This window comes from Theobroma cacao, chromosome 8 (genome assembly GCF_000208745.1).
Source record: "Theobroma cacao cultivar B97-61/B2 chromosome 8, Criollo_cocoa_genome_V2, whole genome shotgun sequence".
Classification (NCBI taxonomy): Eukaryota; Viridiplantae; Streptophyta; class Magnoliopsida; order Malvales; family Malvaceae; genus Theobroma; species Theobroma cacao.
In genome coordinates this window covers 1,869,537-1,888,073 of record NC_030857.1, presented here as the reverse complement: position 1 = coordinate 1,888,073, position 18,537 = coordinate 1,869,537, and the positions used below count along the sequence as shown (strand labels likewise).

The window sequence follows — 18,537 nt, the reverse complement described above, 5'->3', positions numbered from 1 at the left end:
TTTTATATCAAATCAATGCCCCCAGTTGCCCCCACGGTCCAACACATCACGTCTCTCAGCTTCTCATCTCATGATACATTCTCTCCCCAACTGTAGCTTGAGGTTGAGCTATCATTTTAATCCCCTTGTTTTGTGGATTCGACTACGCCTCAATTTGCGAGTTCTTCTTCACCTCAATTCACGAGACCCTTTCAGATTTAATGCCTCCCCTCTTGGCCTTTGCACGCTTACCCAAGATGACCAGCTTTAACTACCAAAAACGACATGTTAAATTCCGAATCAATTTTGTTCTTCAAACTCTAATCAAAATGATTTTAAATTTATCATCTTGAATGATTGCGTGTATGTATATTCAATGATTGTAAGCAAATCAAATTACATCAATCACAAAATGATACTCTTATCTTATCTATCACATTATAAATTATTTTATGATCGTTTTTTTGTAAAATCAAAAATTATCATATCAATTTATTATTTCTATTCATTTAACGTCTCGATGAATTTATTAACAAATAATAATGTAAGAAATCATTCAATTAGTTTGATAAGAAAGGTACATTCTAGATTAAAAACAAAACTAATTTAACAGGTAATTGGCAAATGTATGTGTGAGACTTTTGAATTAAAATGATTGAAAAACACTAGTTGAAGGGATTAGTCTTAATTCAAATTATTATTCTCTTATTACAAAAACACATTGATGTGACAACACTTTGTATAGCGAAGATGAGAGACAAAACGAGATGAACAAATCAGAGGTCGAGCACTTACTTTTAAAAATCAAAATCTTTGGCCGAGGATCTTGGATTTACAAGTTGGTAATCAAACACTATCTTAGTTAGATTAAACGGGTTTCAACTTTAGCATTTGGTCTCACTTGGGGGGTGTGGGGTTGAAGCAAAATTTGGAAGTTAACCCCTTGGGAAGGAGTTGCAATGGGACAATGGATCAATAATTTTTGAGAGATAGATATCATCACTCGTGTAACCTTGTCCTCTTGTAGTAACTGTCCCACAAGATTGAGATATAGACCACACATCTTCATCCACGGTTGATCTGCCCACACTCAAAAGTCTTAATCTCTCTCTGTCCCTCCCTTTCTTAATGTAATAATTTTCCAGACAAAGTTTATGTGTTTGACATTAAAAACAGGCTGCATGCGACTAAGAGAGAAGGTACAATATATGTTTATGGGGGGAATTAAAGAAGAAAAATTTGCAAATTGATGGAGGTGGAGAGAAGAGATGAGATGTTGGATTTGATTTTTAGGCAACAAAATGAAACAACCAGTTGAGGGGTGGACACGTGATACCATGAATTCTGGTCTGTCCCACTTGGAGAATTATATGATCGGAGGAAAGAAACCAAGGAAGGTTCTCCTAGTATATGCACATGTACAAGCTACTTGATCAAACCAAATAAACCTTTGAGAAATGGAAATGAGAGAGAGAAAGAGCTGTGAGAGATTCTGTGAACTTGGTGATCGCTCACCCTGTCGTACGAATCCATTCATGGAGTTGGGACATTTGGGACATTGGGAAGTTTAGATAGGTGTGAAACAGCTGTCTTGGTGGTTGTAACCTATGCTGCTGTCTCAGATTGGACATAGACTGGGCCTTCCCTTTCACTTCAGCTGGATTTTCATCTTTATCACTATTCACTACCATTTCTTTCCTGGGTTTTTTTTTTATTATTATTATTATTATTTATTTCTTTTTCTTCCTTCCTGGCATTGCCATTACCTTCTTTGTTTTGGAAATTACAATTTTGGTGCTTTAGGTAATGTGGGATTTATATAATTCACCCAAGAAAAAATTCAGTTTTAACAACTATGTAGGCATTTTTGAGATATAAACATATAGTTTATTAAAACTTAAGTTGTTTAAACCATCAAAAACAACAAAAATTCAAAAAATAAAACATTACAGAGTAATAAAAACGAATAATAATTAATACACAACCACAGCAACATGATTTAAAGAAACCAAATAGTGATTTCAACAGAAAATAGTAAAAATAAATAAATACTAGTTTTATTAAATAACAGCAATAAGCTAAGAGTAGTATTTGGACACATCACACATTTAATAACCATAAAAACCTTTGATATAATTATAAACAAGTCAGCAGATGTAGCTCAAGGATCATGTCTGGAAGATTCTCATAGAAAATGGGAGGTCATTAAATTATAATTATTTTCACTATAACAGAATATTAGTAATTTTTTAATTAATTAATTAATTGAACATGTACCGTTAATTTAACATGGATCCCTATCAAGGTTGCAAATTAATTGGTTGTTGCTTCTCTATCTTGTACTTGCCCAATGAGGCAAACCTAGAAGTCCACAAGATTCCTATCTTCCCCCAGCACCCACTAGCTAGCTAATAAGCTTACCAATGGTGAGGCTATGAAAAGGTTCCTACACTTATCCCTAAACAACAAGTTGTTGAGTGGGAGATTGATTGAACTAAAAGTATTTAAATCATAAACAACCCTAACTTTTTTTTGTTTTTTGCACATGGGATGCATTTTAGGATGCTTAATGAACACATGAAACTTATGTATTTTGAAGTTGCAATGACATAAATAAAAGTAATTTAACACAGTCTTTAAACAAAATTTTCTAAGTTATTTTCCCTCGTCCTTGGACCCGAGGAAACTTTTTCATCTGTCATATTCGATATTAATTACTATGTACTTCTTTAATTGTCTTTTTTTGACTTTTACGAAAATAAATACAAATTTTGATTTTAATGTATGTTGTATTAAATTTTCGATTTCCAAGTCTCATGCAAGGTCGAATTTTTTTTTTTTTTCCTTGTCCATCGAGGAATTATATCTTTACTTTGAACTCCTGGAAGTACTAATTTATCTATCATAGTTGTCGGCTCTGTTTAAAGGCATTCGGTTTTAATTAATTGAGAGTTTCAACGGTGATACGTTGCTGTCAACAAGGTTTGACAGAACATGCATGAAAACGATTACAACAATCAAACCCCCGACCATGCACCGAAATTCTCTTTACCCTTTTCTGTTAAAATTCAAACCTACGTACCCTGAGCCCTGGAACATGTCTTGTTACGTTAGTAAACGTGTCTGTTCTGGATATTGTCAAGGTAAACCATGAAAAGAAAAATAATTACTGTTATTATCAAGTCAATTTCTTCCTATTTTGTTATAGTGTTTATCTTTGACTTAATAATCAAAGACGAACCATTGTTTGATGAATTTATCATAATCTTAATTAATCGGGAAAGTTTATTTTTTGCTTTTTATTATCAATTCCTCATAATATTGACTATGAATTTAATAGGTTATCATATTTGTATGTATGAGTGTTTGAGATATTTAAATTCATTATTTCTTCACGGTAAAGGGTTATTTTTTAAATGAAATCTTTGGAGAAAGGGAGACGGTTATGCAAAAGACAAAAGCAAATCCAATAGATTGGAACACTTCATTTTATTTACTAACTAATATGAAAAATTGATTTAAATAATAAAAAAAAGTGAGATGATCTCTTAAGGAAAGCAAGAATTATATCTACGTGGCTTATAATGGATGGAGTCAATATTTCTTTAAATTCAATTTTAATACAGAAAAAAAAAAAAGAATTCCCCATATCCTAATTGACTATTGCTTCCCCCACAAAGCCCCATCCATGTGCAAAGAATTCCCAATTTCCTTCTTTTTTTTTTTCTTTTCCTCCAAACATTAAATAAATCTTCTCGTTGAATTCAATACTTCTTATCCAATCAACAGCTTTCCCACAAGACTTATCTAATTTGGTTGGTCGTTGCCTCGTGTTTCGTCACTTGGTCTTACCAAAAACAAAAAGTATATTAATATTCCTAGAAGAGGGGTCATACTTAAATGCTCAATTTCCCTCCCTTCACCTCTCAAATCTACCTGTCTCTGCTCTCCACCTACAACAAGGAAGGATTGGTTTTGGGTGTCATTTCCTTATAAAAGGGGTTTTGGGTCTTTTTGACTGATGATATTTTATCAAATCAAAGTGTTAATTAACAACTATATTAGTGATTAAGACGTGAATATTAGTCCTGATAATGTGGTTTAGAAAAGAACACATCTCCCTATGGGGGAGGGGGACGGGTTTTGATGCCTTGATCTTTGGGAAGGTGCAAGAAGAAATAACCTAACACCCCCTAAAGCAAAAATGACAGTATTCATTTGGAATTATAATATATTTGTGCAAAGGGGGTGTTGCTGGTGAGACCAGGGCAAGCCATGACAAAGCTTCTTTTGGAATTTGTATGACCTTTTTGCCTCTAATTAAAGATTCATAGCTTTTTTCGGTTGGTAAGTCAGATCTCTTCAAACAGCCTTAATATTAGTATACGGCATTGTCCGCGGCTGATTTGAGTGACTGAGTAAAATGCTCACCATGTATCACGGATGACAAAAGTTCTCTCATGCATTCCTTTTCATTTTGCTTAAATTTCTTCAAAAAAAGTTTTAGAAAGAAGGACTAAAGCTTTCGAGATCGTTATCAATCAATTTATCGAAATTTTCTATTGATGTAACAATCTAACGATAATATACGTATCGATCAATCATTCAATATGATAAAGATATCACACTCGAATATTTTAATTCAATAATAACTTCTATCATATTCATTTTTTCAAAAAATTGTACTTCGATCTTATTTTTGTCACCTTACATTTTCAAATAACGGATTAGTATGGGTATGATTTTTGTGATGAAAGGGACTCATTCTGGGTACCATCTCAAATCTTTCAAAGGGAAAGGTATCTAATCTCAAAACTGTTACCCATCGTTATCTTTTAATGATGGGAATTTGCTGCAACTTGCTATACATCTGTTTTGTCTGTAATTTGGCAGCAAATACAGCCACAACCCAAAGGGTTTCTAATAATTTTTTCCAACATGAACTAATGATTGAAACAACAAACTGCAATTTGCAAACATGAGAGACATTACTTTCAATACTGTTCCTTGAATAAATGAAGTATACGAAGTGTATAGATGTGTCCTTTGGATGCATCTCAGCAGACTTTTGTGCCCCAATTGAAATGCCTGTTAGAGGGACGAGACATACATGGTTGGCTTCATATCAAACAATAATGATAAATAACAAGTCACATCTACATTTTAATTGCAATATGCTTTCCCACTAGTATGAGATTAATTCAATTTTATTTCTTTCTTCTTCTTTTTTTTATAAAAAATTTCTAAGGTTTTAAGGGGTACCATGTTCATGATTTGCATAAGGTTATTGATTAATGTTCTACTTAAGGAATTAAACCTTTTTACTAATTATGTCTTGACTAGCTTTCTTGTTATGGCAAATAGGTAGCATTATATGCAAATTATGGAGCTGAACACGTGTAGTCATTAACTTATTACAATCGTCACTAATGACTTCATTTGCCAGTCATAATCTTCAAATTTTGTTTTCTTTTTGGCTAAACTATAAACGAAAGAACTTCAAAAGTAAAAAATAAGTCTGTTTTAACATCGTTTAAAGAGAACAAAACTTAAACTCATCATCTCATTTAAAATAATTACATAAATTATTTCGTTAAAATTATATTATAATACAAGAGTTCTTTTCTTACAATATAATATCATAGTTTCAGATTCAATAAATCAAGATTTCCTTTTTCTTAACAATTTTAATCTACAGACAGCCGATGAACATGGATCTCTCTTAAATAATCTTTTAGGTTTAAATTAAGATTTAAGATACCTTGTAAGCTTAAAACATTGATTTGTTAAATACTCGTAGCAGTGTTGATGGAGACTTTGCTTCGTATTTCGAATCCTCTCCCTTCCCCTTGAACCAAATATAAATTCTTCCATAAGAGAAGGTATTGGCCGACGGTTTATAAAATAATTAATCTCGTTTTAGTCTTGAAAAGATAGTTAATTGCTTGTGTTTTAAGCTGATTACAAGTTTATAACTAGTATTTTTCTTTTTGGTTTCACTAGAATCTTATAGATATGTACTTTACGAAACTGAATTAATTTCTAACATGAAGAATTAGAATATAATTAAGCAGAGACACTCATATTGATTCTCATACAACACTGGAGGGGCAACAGCTTCTTCAATTTAAAGCAAAACCCAAAAATCAAAGAGTATCTCTTTGTTGTAGAACTGGTTTGAAAGTTTCAATCAAACTGAAATTTGGTTGGGTTTGGATTTTTTAAGTTAAATTTAGATTTTCCTTTGGATGCTTCTCATACCTCTAGCTGTGGAGAATCTCATGCTGATAGTTGAAGAATGGAGCAAGAAATAAATTTGGATTGATCTAATTTTAAAAAATAAAAAAATAAAAATGGCCCACCTGCTTACATAAATTATACTCCAAAGAGATAGAAATTTACTGAATTTGGAGTATAATATTTGCATATCAATATTTAAATATGTGATGCCATCCATTTGATTTCAGATGTTACTCGAAATATTTCAAAAAAATCTATTCCAAGCAAAGAAAATTATCTAAGACTATAAATGTAGTCATAATCTTTAAAAAAGAGAGTTTTTTTGTGTTACTATTCTTCTTTTTTTTTTTTCATTGAATCTAAGAATATATTGAAATTAAAAATTTTATGTTGATTATTAAGAAAAAAAAGTTTATTTAAAAAGGGGTGGAATATGGATTGAAGCTTGCACAAATTTACAAAGGGGACAAGCTTACTTTTCTGAATCAAAAATGAAAATAACATTACATACTATCATGATAGAGAAAAAACAAGGCGGTGACGTGCGGCATTGTCACTGTCCAATGATCCAATGAGAGTGCGTAGCAGGCCACTTTTGGAGTCGTTCAGGACAGTTGTTTGAAAAGTGGACAACCTACCTACTTTTGCTCGCACGTGTAACACAAAGCCCAAGCGAACCTTAACCAAATGGGTTCGAACATTCCAAGAACTTGGGCGAACCATAGAGTCTGAAACCGCACCCAAATCTCATTTGCCCTGCTTTTATTTTATTTATTTCAAGTATCTGTCTTCTTTGTTGTTCTTTCTTTAGAGAAAAAGGTTCACAAAAATCGAGGATACGGATTCATTCATACTGATCATTAAAAAGTTTTATTTATTTTTATTTTTGTTTATCTAAACTGAACAAGCCGACCATTCTAAGCTGTGACTGCGCTGCACACGTGCAGCATACAAGATTCATTTTTTTTTTTTTCAGCATGAGAGGCTCTTTTCCATTTCCTTACTTTTTTAAAAGTGTGTTTCTTCTCTGACCAAGAGACAAAAAAAAAAGAAAAAGTGGGCTTCTTTTTAAAGGGACCAATAGCAAGATTTCATTCGGAAAAGGCCAAATAAAAATGAAAAAAAAAAAATAATATATATATATATATATATATATATGTATTTATATANGTGATTGCATGTAAACAATGGAAAAAAAAAAATATATATATATATTATATATATATATGTATTTTTAATCAAGGTCGAAGAACAGCCACATATCTTTAAAAAGTTGGTTGCTTCTATGACCATCTCACCTGATTCATATTGCAGTGTTACATCAATTCATCGAGCCAAAAGCAAATATATATATTAATAAAATCTTATTTTTCAAAAGTAGGATTATCTTAGAATATATCTCTCATAGACTTCTAGAAATGACATTCTTTTTTTATTATAAGAAAATGCTGCCAAAAGATGGAATTTTGAAAAATATTGAAGAAAAAGGGACAGCAAAAGAGAAAAAAAAATTAAGAAAAACATTCATAAGCTTGGGCCAGGTTCTCCATTCAATTAACCACCCAGCCCACATCACCTACGGCCCGACCTTACAAAATGACCCAGCAGCCCAACATCCATATAATCAAAATTTCCAACTCTAGCTTCCACAAAACTACTTCTGTCCAAGGAATTAGAAAAAATATACTTAAAATTACTTTTCACGGAATGGAGCAAAACCTCCAATCTTGAAGTTGTTTAATGTAATGTTATAATTAAGAAGTTCTCAAATGGGAAATAGACATCATCTCTTATTTTTCTAGGAAAAAAAAAAAAAAAACCTTAGCCACTCGGAAAAACTAATACTATTATACAACAATTCAAACATCAACACCTAACTGCAGTTAAAAGTGATCTTTCAGTGGTTATTCTCCACTGGGGCCCTCCTATGGCGTTGCCTATCTAATGCAGCATACGAGTTTCCTCTTTGTTGTTGGTTGCCGCCATGTTGTTGATTGCCCCTGTGTGGCTGGCTCCCTCTCTGGTGATGATCTCCCCTCTGATGATGCAATTGGTTACCTCTTTGTTGCTGATGGTCATAACCTCTATGAATACCACGGTTAACTACACCTTGTTGATGTAGGCCATAGCCTCCCAAAACATCCTGGTTGGCCTGTGGAGCCATTCTACCACCCCACTGCTGATGACTACCAATTCCAGGTGCTTGATATATCCGGTTGGCATCATATCCACCTTGATGAGAAGGATAAGGACTAGCCTCCATTGACACTTGTGCCATAGACCTGGGCATGTGCCTTGATCCACCATTCTGATCATGTCTCGGAGGGTAGTGCAAATTATTGGCAGCTGCTTGGTTATGAATTTGGTATTGATGAGGACCATAGGGTTCATTGTAGCCATGGGCATACGGAGGACGCAAAGGAGTTTGAGGTAAGGGGTAACCTGCACTGGGGTAATCTTGTCCAGGAGGAACCATTCTATGCTGCCCCTGGTTATGAAACCCATAATTTACATGGGAATTGACTGGTGGAACATACGGAGCGGCAGCATATAATGGTGGTGGAGCATGTATATCATTACTGAACCCATTACGATCTCCCTTCAACTGTAAGCTATTAGCAACGAGTCTGTGTGATGCCTCCCCAAGCTTACGGCCAGAAATGGCTCCCGGAGGGTTATGCCTGAGACAGAAAGCAAACATATTTTAAACCATTAGTAAATGTTTTCCAGCACTATAGGACATGCAGTACAGCAAGGAAAAAAGAAGTCAGAAACAATAATATATACAATCTTTTGAACAATGACCTTTCCATCAAATGAAGAGCTTGTGCAGGTGACCTTCCATTTTCCCAAGGTCTCCTTCCAGAATCTTCATGCCATAACACAGGTTCGGGCTTCATATCACTGAATTGCACCATCTGTGAAGCACAATGTTGAAAAATATCAATAAAAATAATATGACTAAATCAACCACATAAGCATTTCTTTTTTAACTATTAACAGAAGTATGCTTGCTCATACAAACATCCATTTCTTTTCATTTATTAGTGCTTCCTCATGAAAAAACCACCCTAACTTAATTTTCCTCCTTTATTTGGTGTGCTTTTGTAGATTGAGAAAGCCTAACATTGTTTTATACTAAAAAATTTGCTTCTTGCATGACTTTTTGAGCATATTGCACACAAGCATGTGGAGCCTATTTTCCAGAAAGGGCTCCAATAATGGCATCCATAGCAAAGTTCTCGTTTGCCAAGCAAGAACCTTTGTAAGGAGTACATTTAGGGTTGAGGGTCTTTCAATAGAAGTCACTGTTTCAATTGGTCATATCTCATATTTACAAATTTAGAGAAATAGCTGCAGCTACAAGATTTGGTCAACTACCACATCCAAACTACTTGAATGATTCAATAAACAGCCAAGTTCAGATGATATACCATAGGCAAAACTAGATGAAATTACAGGTGATACAGAATTAATGCAAAATAAATTTAAGAAATGACAACTGAATCTAATCTCAAGCAGAGAACTGCAATTGCGACATACCTTAGGAGGGAATGTAACTCCAGCTGGAGGACGGGTGATATGTTTATGAGCTTTTGGAAGTCTATATATGCAGCATCTGGAAACCAAGTGTCCAAAAAGAGAAATAAAATATGCATCTTAATGTAATAAACAGTCCCCCGCACATGATCAATAAATTAGTGAAGCATCAATAATTGAAACTTACATGACTTCATTGGCCAATATATCTTCCATGTCCTTGATTGGAGACCTGAATATAGGAGGGTGAGTATCTCCAGCACAAGGGGAAATGTAACCATTCATCCCATCACTGCATGCAGACCTAAATAAATCAGAAAAAATGTGGGAAAATATCTTAAATTCACTGTTAGCATGCAAAGTAGTCAAGACAGCTTCAATTCTAAAGTATATCACTGGACCGTATAGTATAGTCAGCAAAAGCAGCGTAACAACCAGAATTAAGATTAAAAGGAATAATACTAGAACATAAAAGCAAAACTAGCCCAACAACACCAACATGGTGAATGAGCATGTAGCTTCTATCATGACTAAACAATGAAATACAAAACATCAACTTTCCCCTTTGCAAACTTGCAATTTGAAGCATGTGACTAAAGGAATGTGATCAAACATAACTGAGAGCATAAACCAGAAGACAATTCAGAACTTAGTATAGCTTTACATATTACACACAATGAGAAAGCATTGACATAAAATATTTTCCGGAAAAAGTTTTCAGAACTTATGCTTGTTTGAAAGACTGAAAATTTATTTCAGATGTAAAACATTTTACGGGTCAACAAGAAAAACCCCTATTGACCATGTAAAATGTGGAGCGTAAGACATTCTCCAGAGAACTCAAAAAGTTGTTTAGACCTAAACAACATTGAGAATTATTTAGATCTAATATCCAAATAATTCTTTTCAAAAATAAAAAAATCCCAATAATGGTTTAAGTCTAACAATCCATAGTTTCTAAGAAGGTACTCTTCGTATTTAAAATTTTTTAAATTTAAGTGATAGTGAAAAATGTTTTCCACAAGATGATCCAAGCTATAGAAAATGTTTTCGACAATTTATCCAAACAAAAAACATTAAATTTTCCTATAAAATATTTTACACAGAAAAAATTTTCCTCAGCAAGTTATTTTCTTATTACCAAACACACCCTAATAAGAACAACAATTAGTGTAGAAACCGAATTTATGATCTATATGGATGATCCATACTGACAGGAAACCATCAAAACAGATATTTCATTGTGCCAATTGATAGAATTGAATAACTGTAAAATTTTCCCAACATAAATAAGTCACGAATCCCCCATTACATCCTAGTAGCTTGGCAGTGTACTCAAAGAAGAATAAAATTAGAATAATAGAATTCATCAGACTAACTTGATTTCAACCACAGTCCAAATTAGCAATTAGAACAAACCTCAAGTCAGGTTTGACTTCCTCCTTGACTTCAATTCGTTCCTTCTCTGTCAAATGTCTGCAATGATTGTCAAGAGAAAATATTTGTTCTGAGAGACGGTGTGATGCTGCCACAAAAAGCATGTCACACATTATACTGTTTCTCCGTGCTTCTTCCTCCTGTGTAAGATTGTGGCATTTAAAAGATCAAAAGAAAGCTAAAACAAAATTCAGAAAGAACATATAGACTCTTAACAAAAGGAGAAAGAGTAGAAGGTGCGCATGGAATCATGACTTGATTACAGTGCCATACCGTCAAAGTATGTTCTATTTTTGCAACCTCTGCAAGAAGACGTTCTTCATCAATGAAAGGCAATTTTGCAATACCCTTCAGGAAGCAATAGCAAATAGATCAAATTTCCACTTCAGTAAACCAAAGACTTTCTGTAAACCACTTGGCATATGAAACTAAACCAAATGAGAGTAAAAGATAAACCTACCTGCCATGAAAACCGCTTCCCATTCATATCAATTTCAAAATCTGATAGAAAGAATGAGTTTAGATTTCAGACTTTATCGAAGAAATTAAGAAGAAATACATATATGCCTGCGTGTTTAGCAACAATGCATACCAGTTGGGTAAAAATCAATAATGGGTGAATTTGGATCAGTCATCAATTTCCTATACTGCTCAGGAAGTGCATGGGCACTGCAAATGAGACACACTCATTAGTATCCTACATGGCTCAGAAACTTACAAAAATAACATGTTTGAAACTAGTAGAAGTACCTTGCCGCAGGAAAAACCCCCAATAACTGATTGAATGGTTTGAAGGGGGAGCCCAGCTCAAACTGAATATCTAGCTGACCAAGATCCTTTAGATCAGATGCAAAGGGTGCATAATGATAAGGATAAAACCTGCAACAAAATTGTTCAATGGCAGCACGTCACTCTCACCAAAACAAAGCACAATGAGGCTGAAAAAAAAAATTTAAACTCAATACATCCAAAACAAATAAGATTACTGATTCTAAGCACAAACTATATACACCAGAATGGTTCCAAAATAGAATACAACCTAATAGGTATAACATGAGAAAAAGCATCACTCCAACACTAAATTTCCAACAAGATCAATAAAAGCTCTATCAAATACCAACATCACCGACCACAGCCCTCAGGTGAAAAAAGATGGGAAAACAAGGACAAGCAAATAGAGAAAAGAATTCACCAAAAGTATCCATATAAATCATTCCAGAATGGAAATCAACCAAAATAAGCCTGGTCAAACTTTCCTTTACAACCACTGTTGGGAAAAAGAATAAATGTAAAAGAAACTTACCACCTCCAAGAACAAACCCCTTCATAGTAATAGTGCATAACCCAACATAGACCTTCCGTGTACCTCAAAACCTACACAACAGAAGCTCCAGCATATAAGATTATTAGAGAAATAATTCATTAACATAATATTCTACAACGTCCTCACAAAAAATGTATTAACTCACAACATCTTTTCGTATTGCTTCCATTTCCTCTGGAGTTTTTGCTGAAAACTTTTCTTCATAATACCTTTCTTTCCATCCTGGTTCTCCCAGTTTAATCTGACACAAGCAAAAATTCATAAAAGCAGCAAAAATACTTAAGTCATGGACCATAACAGCAACAAATTCGGACGGGGGGGGGAGAGGGAGAGAGAGAGAGAGCACACATCATATGATATCAAGGGTGCATGCTTTGTCCAAACATGCATGTCTGAACAGCCAAAAACTTGAAAAAAAAATATGAAACTAAGTCTAGCCCATTGAATTTTACATGCAATTACAATTCAACATGAATTATTTGCCATGTGGTAGAAATAAGATGATGGGTGGGGACAGCATAAATGTTGAAAATTGGACATACAAATAATTTCAACTGAGTTTCTAATATGACTACTATCTTTAGCCAGAATAGAAGTAGAACTGAAAAAATAATAATAAATTACTTATGAATAGATAATGTCATATTCAAACCTTATCTTCCTCGTGATTTTTGGAGTTAAAAACATCAGATTTGTCACGGATCAACTCCTTAAGTTTTGCTTTCAATTCTTCTTTGTTCTCATGTTCCTGATGCCAATGGGATGAAAGAAACAACATAGTAAGCACCATTATTATAACATACAACATTCGAATAAAAATATATTGCAGGATGCTTAATACTCTCTAAACTCCTTGCCAGCAAGGCTCATACCAAATCATAGGTTAGCCCATGGAATATGAGTCCTAAAGAATGGCTGTAGGAGTCAGAATTACATTAAAGTGCCTCTCCTGAAGCAGGAAAACGTACTTCTGTTTCAATACTATCCTCTGCTTCGACGATAGCAGCACCAATAGTGGCTCCTGAAGATAAACGTCGCACTTTGTGCGGCTGACCAGAGGATCCATTACCATTAGACTCCATTGTTTGCTGAAATGGTGCAGGTGAAGGGCCTGAGGCAAGACGGGAACCGTGAAATCTAGCAACTGGAACCAGAGAATCAGGTTGAATTTGAGGCTCCACATCATCTCCTCTTCTAGCTTGTGCTTTTTCACGCTTGATTCTTTCTGCTTGACGCTGTCCGTTACCAGCAGCATAGAACAAATTAATACTGAATACTTTACTGGGTCAAAGGATGAGTAAAGAGGTACAGTTCCAAATATAATGCATTCATTCCAAGAAGCCTCAAGTTGGTCTGTTCATATTAAGGTGCATATATGCCCATAAAACATTTTCAGAAACATTCAAGATTCAAGTTTTAAAACTACAAAACTGCTCAGAGCAAACAGCAGAAGGCAACTCAAAAGTTATACAGTTACAAAATAGTTAATCTTGCCACCAAAGCATACAGAAAAAGTGCCATTTCAGATTCCAATCATGATACTTAAGAATAGTTGGGTGATAATCACATCTCTTGCACAATCAGTGAAAAGAGGATTGAACAGATAGATAATTACCACTGCAACATTAAAAGAACCAAAGCGACAACCTAACCACAAGGCAAAGATCCCCAACCCTTATTTTTATGAAAAATGAAAGGCAACCATGAGCAAGTTTTCCATAATAATATGACTCAATGACAAAGCCCAAACATAAACGAAAATTGCTTTAAGTGAAATAAGAATCATATTGATCCTGAACTCAACAAACCTGATGCAATCGTGCTCTTTTCTGGAATATTTTATCTTCATAGGATCCCACAGCCTGGATAAAATGCTCTACCCTGCTCAAATTTGGCTGAAATTGCAAACAAGAAGTCAAAACTATTAGCGTACCAAATGAAATTTGGTGATTGGAAAAATACGTAGCTGACACAAATAAGAGTAACAGGCACCTTGCTTCCATTGGTCAAATAACCACCCAATGACCTCAATTCCTTCTTGTATGCAGCCATTAGCAAGTTGATTGCACCCTGTAAAATTAACAAAGGGAAAAGAGAAAGCTTCCTATTAAAACCTCAGTTTTATATATGAAACCTTGAGTTTCCATTCACAAAATCATTATAAAAATTTAAGCCAACAGTAAAATAATTACTTCAACCATTTACAGACCTCACGAATCTCTAGTGTGGGCATATGAGGTAAAAAATCATTGCCAACAAAGAAGCACATGAATATAAAATCATCCACAACACGCTCCAAGTCCATTTCAAAAGGAAGGTTGGGGATTCTCATCTCATATTCCAGATACTCCCTAAGTGTCCATATGTTCAGAAACTGCAAAGAGAAGCAAATAACAAGTTGTAATTTATTGAACGATTTTATTATAATCATTTCAAATATAAATTCAATTGAAAAATTACCTGGTAAGGCTTTCTGGCCACAGCTTTTCCATCACCTTTCTCATCAAATTCTCCAGCCTTTCGCTTTGCCTTTCCTTCACAATCTGCTGCTACATGGCCCATCTGACCACACACGAAGCATTTATCTTGTCCAGGGGTAAAGACAACCTGAAAGTATTCCATAAAACCTGTTACTTTTGGGCCAATTGGGAAACAGGATAATAGAACGATAAAACATGCTTCCAAAAATAATTTAACTTGTAACATCCACTTATTCTGCTAAATGAGTAAAATAATCAACCTCAAACATATGTTATAAATACAAGAAAGGCAGATCAGTGTAAAACATTTCAAGCAATTTATAATGATTCTCAATGCAGCAGTTTTCTTCAAGTTCAAAAAATACAAACCTCTCGGAGGATTGAAAAATGAACTTCATGAGTGGCCAAGGCCAACATAATTAAATCAGCATCCTGTCAAGAGTCAACAATTAGCAGAGTGAAAGATTTAGTCCAGTAAAGTTGGCCAAAGCAAATAAATAGAAGTAAAGAACGCATGCATATTAATTTATGTAGAGAAGCTGAAATCCAAAATGGAAATAATGAAGGGAGAAATATACCAAACCATACAGGCAATGGCGTGTATTTGGATTAAAACCAGGAAGGTTCCTTTGGAGCCGAATATATGACATAATTTTATGTTCTCCTTCACCAGGAACATTTGCATCAGAAAGAATAACCTTCAATAAGATGAAAATATAAGAAAAGGCCAAAAACTCTCAATCATGTTAAAAGAAAGCAAAAAAGCAACAGAAAGCAAAATAAACAAGGAACCATATCATTGATACTACCTTGACTGTTTTCCATCCAGGGTCATAATTTAACCTAAGGTGGATATAGTACTGCAAAGCAATTGACAAAACAGCCATAAATGGAGTGCCAGGTGTTATAACATTTGAATCAAAAAGTTGTGATTCCTCTTTAGGAGGAAGCCTTCTGCCCTCCCTCTCAAACTCCTCTCGTAGCCTTGCTTCTTCAGCTGCCTACCAAAGGAAAGTTAACAAAATCAAAATTATTATCAAATTTGGCTTCTGTTGTAGCATCAATGTCATTAAATTGCAGGAGAGTACGAAATACCTATGTCAACAAATTCATTCTTGAATGATCTTAAGATTTCATCTAGTATACAGATTAGCATTGGAAACAAAAAAAAAAACTACCCGAGCAATGACAAGATCACATACCGCCTCTGCAGCATCTTTTGCTGCTCTAAATCGCCTAGAGCGCTGTTGGTTCATTTTGGCCCGAGGGGCAACGCCATCTACAGCGTGTTTCCAGATATACAGTTAGTATTACCAAATATTTATACATATACATTTTATCTGCATGTCAAAATTATCAAAAATATCTTTCAACCGAAGCTAGCACTACTCACCAATGGCCATAAATAAAAGCTTCCGAGGGCGGACCATAACAAACAATCTATCAATGTAATCAAACATGCACTGAAATACTTCATCAAAAGTTGTCGGCGAAGGCTGCATGAATCGAAATCAAATTCACCAAATTATAATCACTCTAACAATTACAACGAAATATAATGCTGGAAAATAAATGAAAACTTTACTGTGTTGAGAAAGTTACTCTGTCTTCGGGGTGGAAACAAGGATGAATGATCCCGTTCATGTCGAGATAAAGATTATCGAATTCGAGTTTGTTGGGGTTAGGTTTACTCGTATCAACCGGAATGGAGACGCCGTCGATAACCACCGGTTCTTCCTCGATAACGTCCATTATAACAAGCGGATACTTCTCCGCTAACCATCTGTAGAACGCTGGCACTCCCATTGCCAATCCCTCCCAATTCCAATCTCTCGCGGATCTCTAAAAAATTGGAACACCAAAGACAAAACCCTAACCGCAAAATCGATAAATATAAGAGAAAAAAGGAAAACCAGGCTTGCTTTCGAGTTTTGTTTTCTAGCTTCTGGTCTTGTGGATCTGTTGTTGCGACGGCGAATTAGGGCACGGTGACAAACTTACAAGACAATAATACCCCTACGAGATTTAGGGGATACAGAAATAAAGAAGCGGGAGACCTTAAGAAGGATAGGGGTGTTTGCGTCTTTGTATATGGGAAAGGTCGTTCTGGTCTTTGGCTTGTGGAGCTAACAGGTTTTCATTTTTATTTTTCTTTTTAAAATTTTTTGGAATATACTTCTCCCTCGGCAATAAGGAGGTGGCTGTGAGATAATTGCGTGACAGACCAAAATATCTAAAGGACGATATGTGGATTTTGATGTGGGGCCTTTTTGCTTTTTTTTTAATGTGTCGCCGTGCGTCTTTTCTCCGAAATCTAACGGTAGTAGTGTTATCTGTGACTGACATTGATGACCTGATTGACATTGTCAACTAAATTATGAATTTCAAAGGAAAGGTCAAATGTTATTTTTCTTGTAATAAAAAAAAGTATTGTTTAATTAATTGAGTTGAATTACCATTTAGGACTTTATTTTGGCAATTGGAGCATAACCAAGTGTAATGCCTAATTTGAGACTCAACCTTACAAACTGCTAGTATAAGATTGTGATAATTATTATTTAGATCTGATAATTTTAAATACGATACGTTAACATGATATGATAATATATAAGTTAAATAGGTTTTGAGTTTAATTTTAACGTGTTTCGTGTTTAATTATGTTTGACACGTTAAGATACGAAAATTTTCGTATCTTAACTTGTCAGACACGATAAACACATTTAAATACGTTTACTTAATCGTATATACGTGACACGTTATTAACCTATTAACAATTAATAGTTAAAAACTATTTTAATCTTATATAAATAATTTTAAATATTTATTTTAGTAATTTTTTAATTTTATAAAGGCTATAATGTAATTATATGATAATGAATTTTATGTATGTTATTTATATTAAATTTTATTATATTTGATGTTATTAATTTTTTTATATAATTATTTTTATAATTATAGATTTTAAATTTAAATAATAAAATTTTATTTAATTGTAAATATTTTTATTTAATAGTGTTAAAAGTACTAATTATGTTAAATGTGTTATTAATCGTGTCGTGTCGTATATTGATATATTTAATAAACATTTTAATCGTGTACATGTTGTAAATTTAAGATACGAATATTAAACATATCGTGTTCGTGTTTAGTCTTAATGTGTTTTGTGTTTAATCGTGTCTGATACATTTATGACATGAAACACACAATTTGTCAAGTTTACTATTGCCTTTTAAAAAAAGAATACATGACTTTGAGAGTAGGATGAGTAAAATGTTAATTTGATTATAAAAAATGTATAATTAAATTAATGGAATATGTTGCGAAAATTAACCAAATCGATCTAGACTTCTGTTTATCAAATTATATGAATTTTTTGAGTCACAGATCTTATATTTTGTTTTAGATTCATTTTTTTATGTTGATTATATAGTAAATCAATTAAATTATGAAATCATGATAACAATGTAAGTTAATTGAATATGTTGCGAAAATTAACCAAATCGATCCAAAGTTCGGTTTATCAAATTATGTGAATTA

At 33.8% G+C, this 18,537-nt stretch overlaps 1 protein-coding gene across 2 annotated transcripts; it reads right to left on the bottom strand.

Moving 5' to 3' along the window:
* Positions 7,892-16,972, bottom strand: LOC18591532 (5'-3' exoribonuclease 3). 2 transcript variants are annotated; one of them, XM_007017710.2, is made up of 23 exons: positions 16,603-16,972; positions 16,394-16,496; positions 16,203-16,279; positions 15,810-16,001; positions 15,579-15,698; positions 15,370-15,432; positions 14,981-15,127; positions 14,730-14,894; positions 14,513-14,590; positions 14,329-14,415; positions 13,489-13,755; positions 13,173-13,268; positions 12,666-12,761; positions 12,500-12,570; positions 11,947-12,075; positions 11,789-11,865; positions 11,657-11,697; positions 11,470-11,544; positions 11,179-11,336; positions 9,947-10,063; positions 9,763-9,838; positions 9,025-9,137; positions 7,892-8,900 (listed from the first exon to the last, which is right to left on the bottom strand). In XM_007017710.2, exons 1-23 carry the CDS (start codon positions 16,804-16,806, stop codon positions 8,117-8,119), a joined length of 3,336 nt encoding a protein of 1,111 aa, XP_007017772.2. In that variant the 5' UTR covers positions 16,807-16,972; the 3' UTR covers positions 7,892-8,116. The 2 variants fall into 2 exon arrangements, with proteins under 2 accessions (XP_007017772.2, XP_007017771.2); XM_007017709.2 differs by having other exon boundaries at positions 9,947-10,051.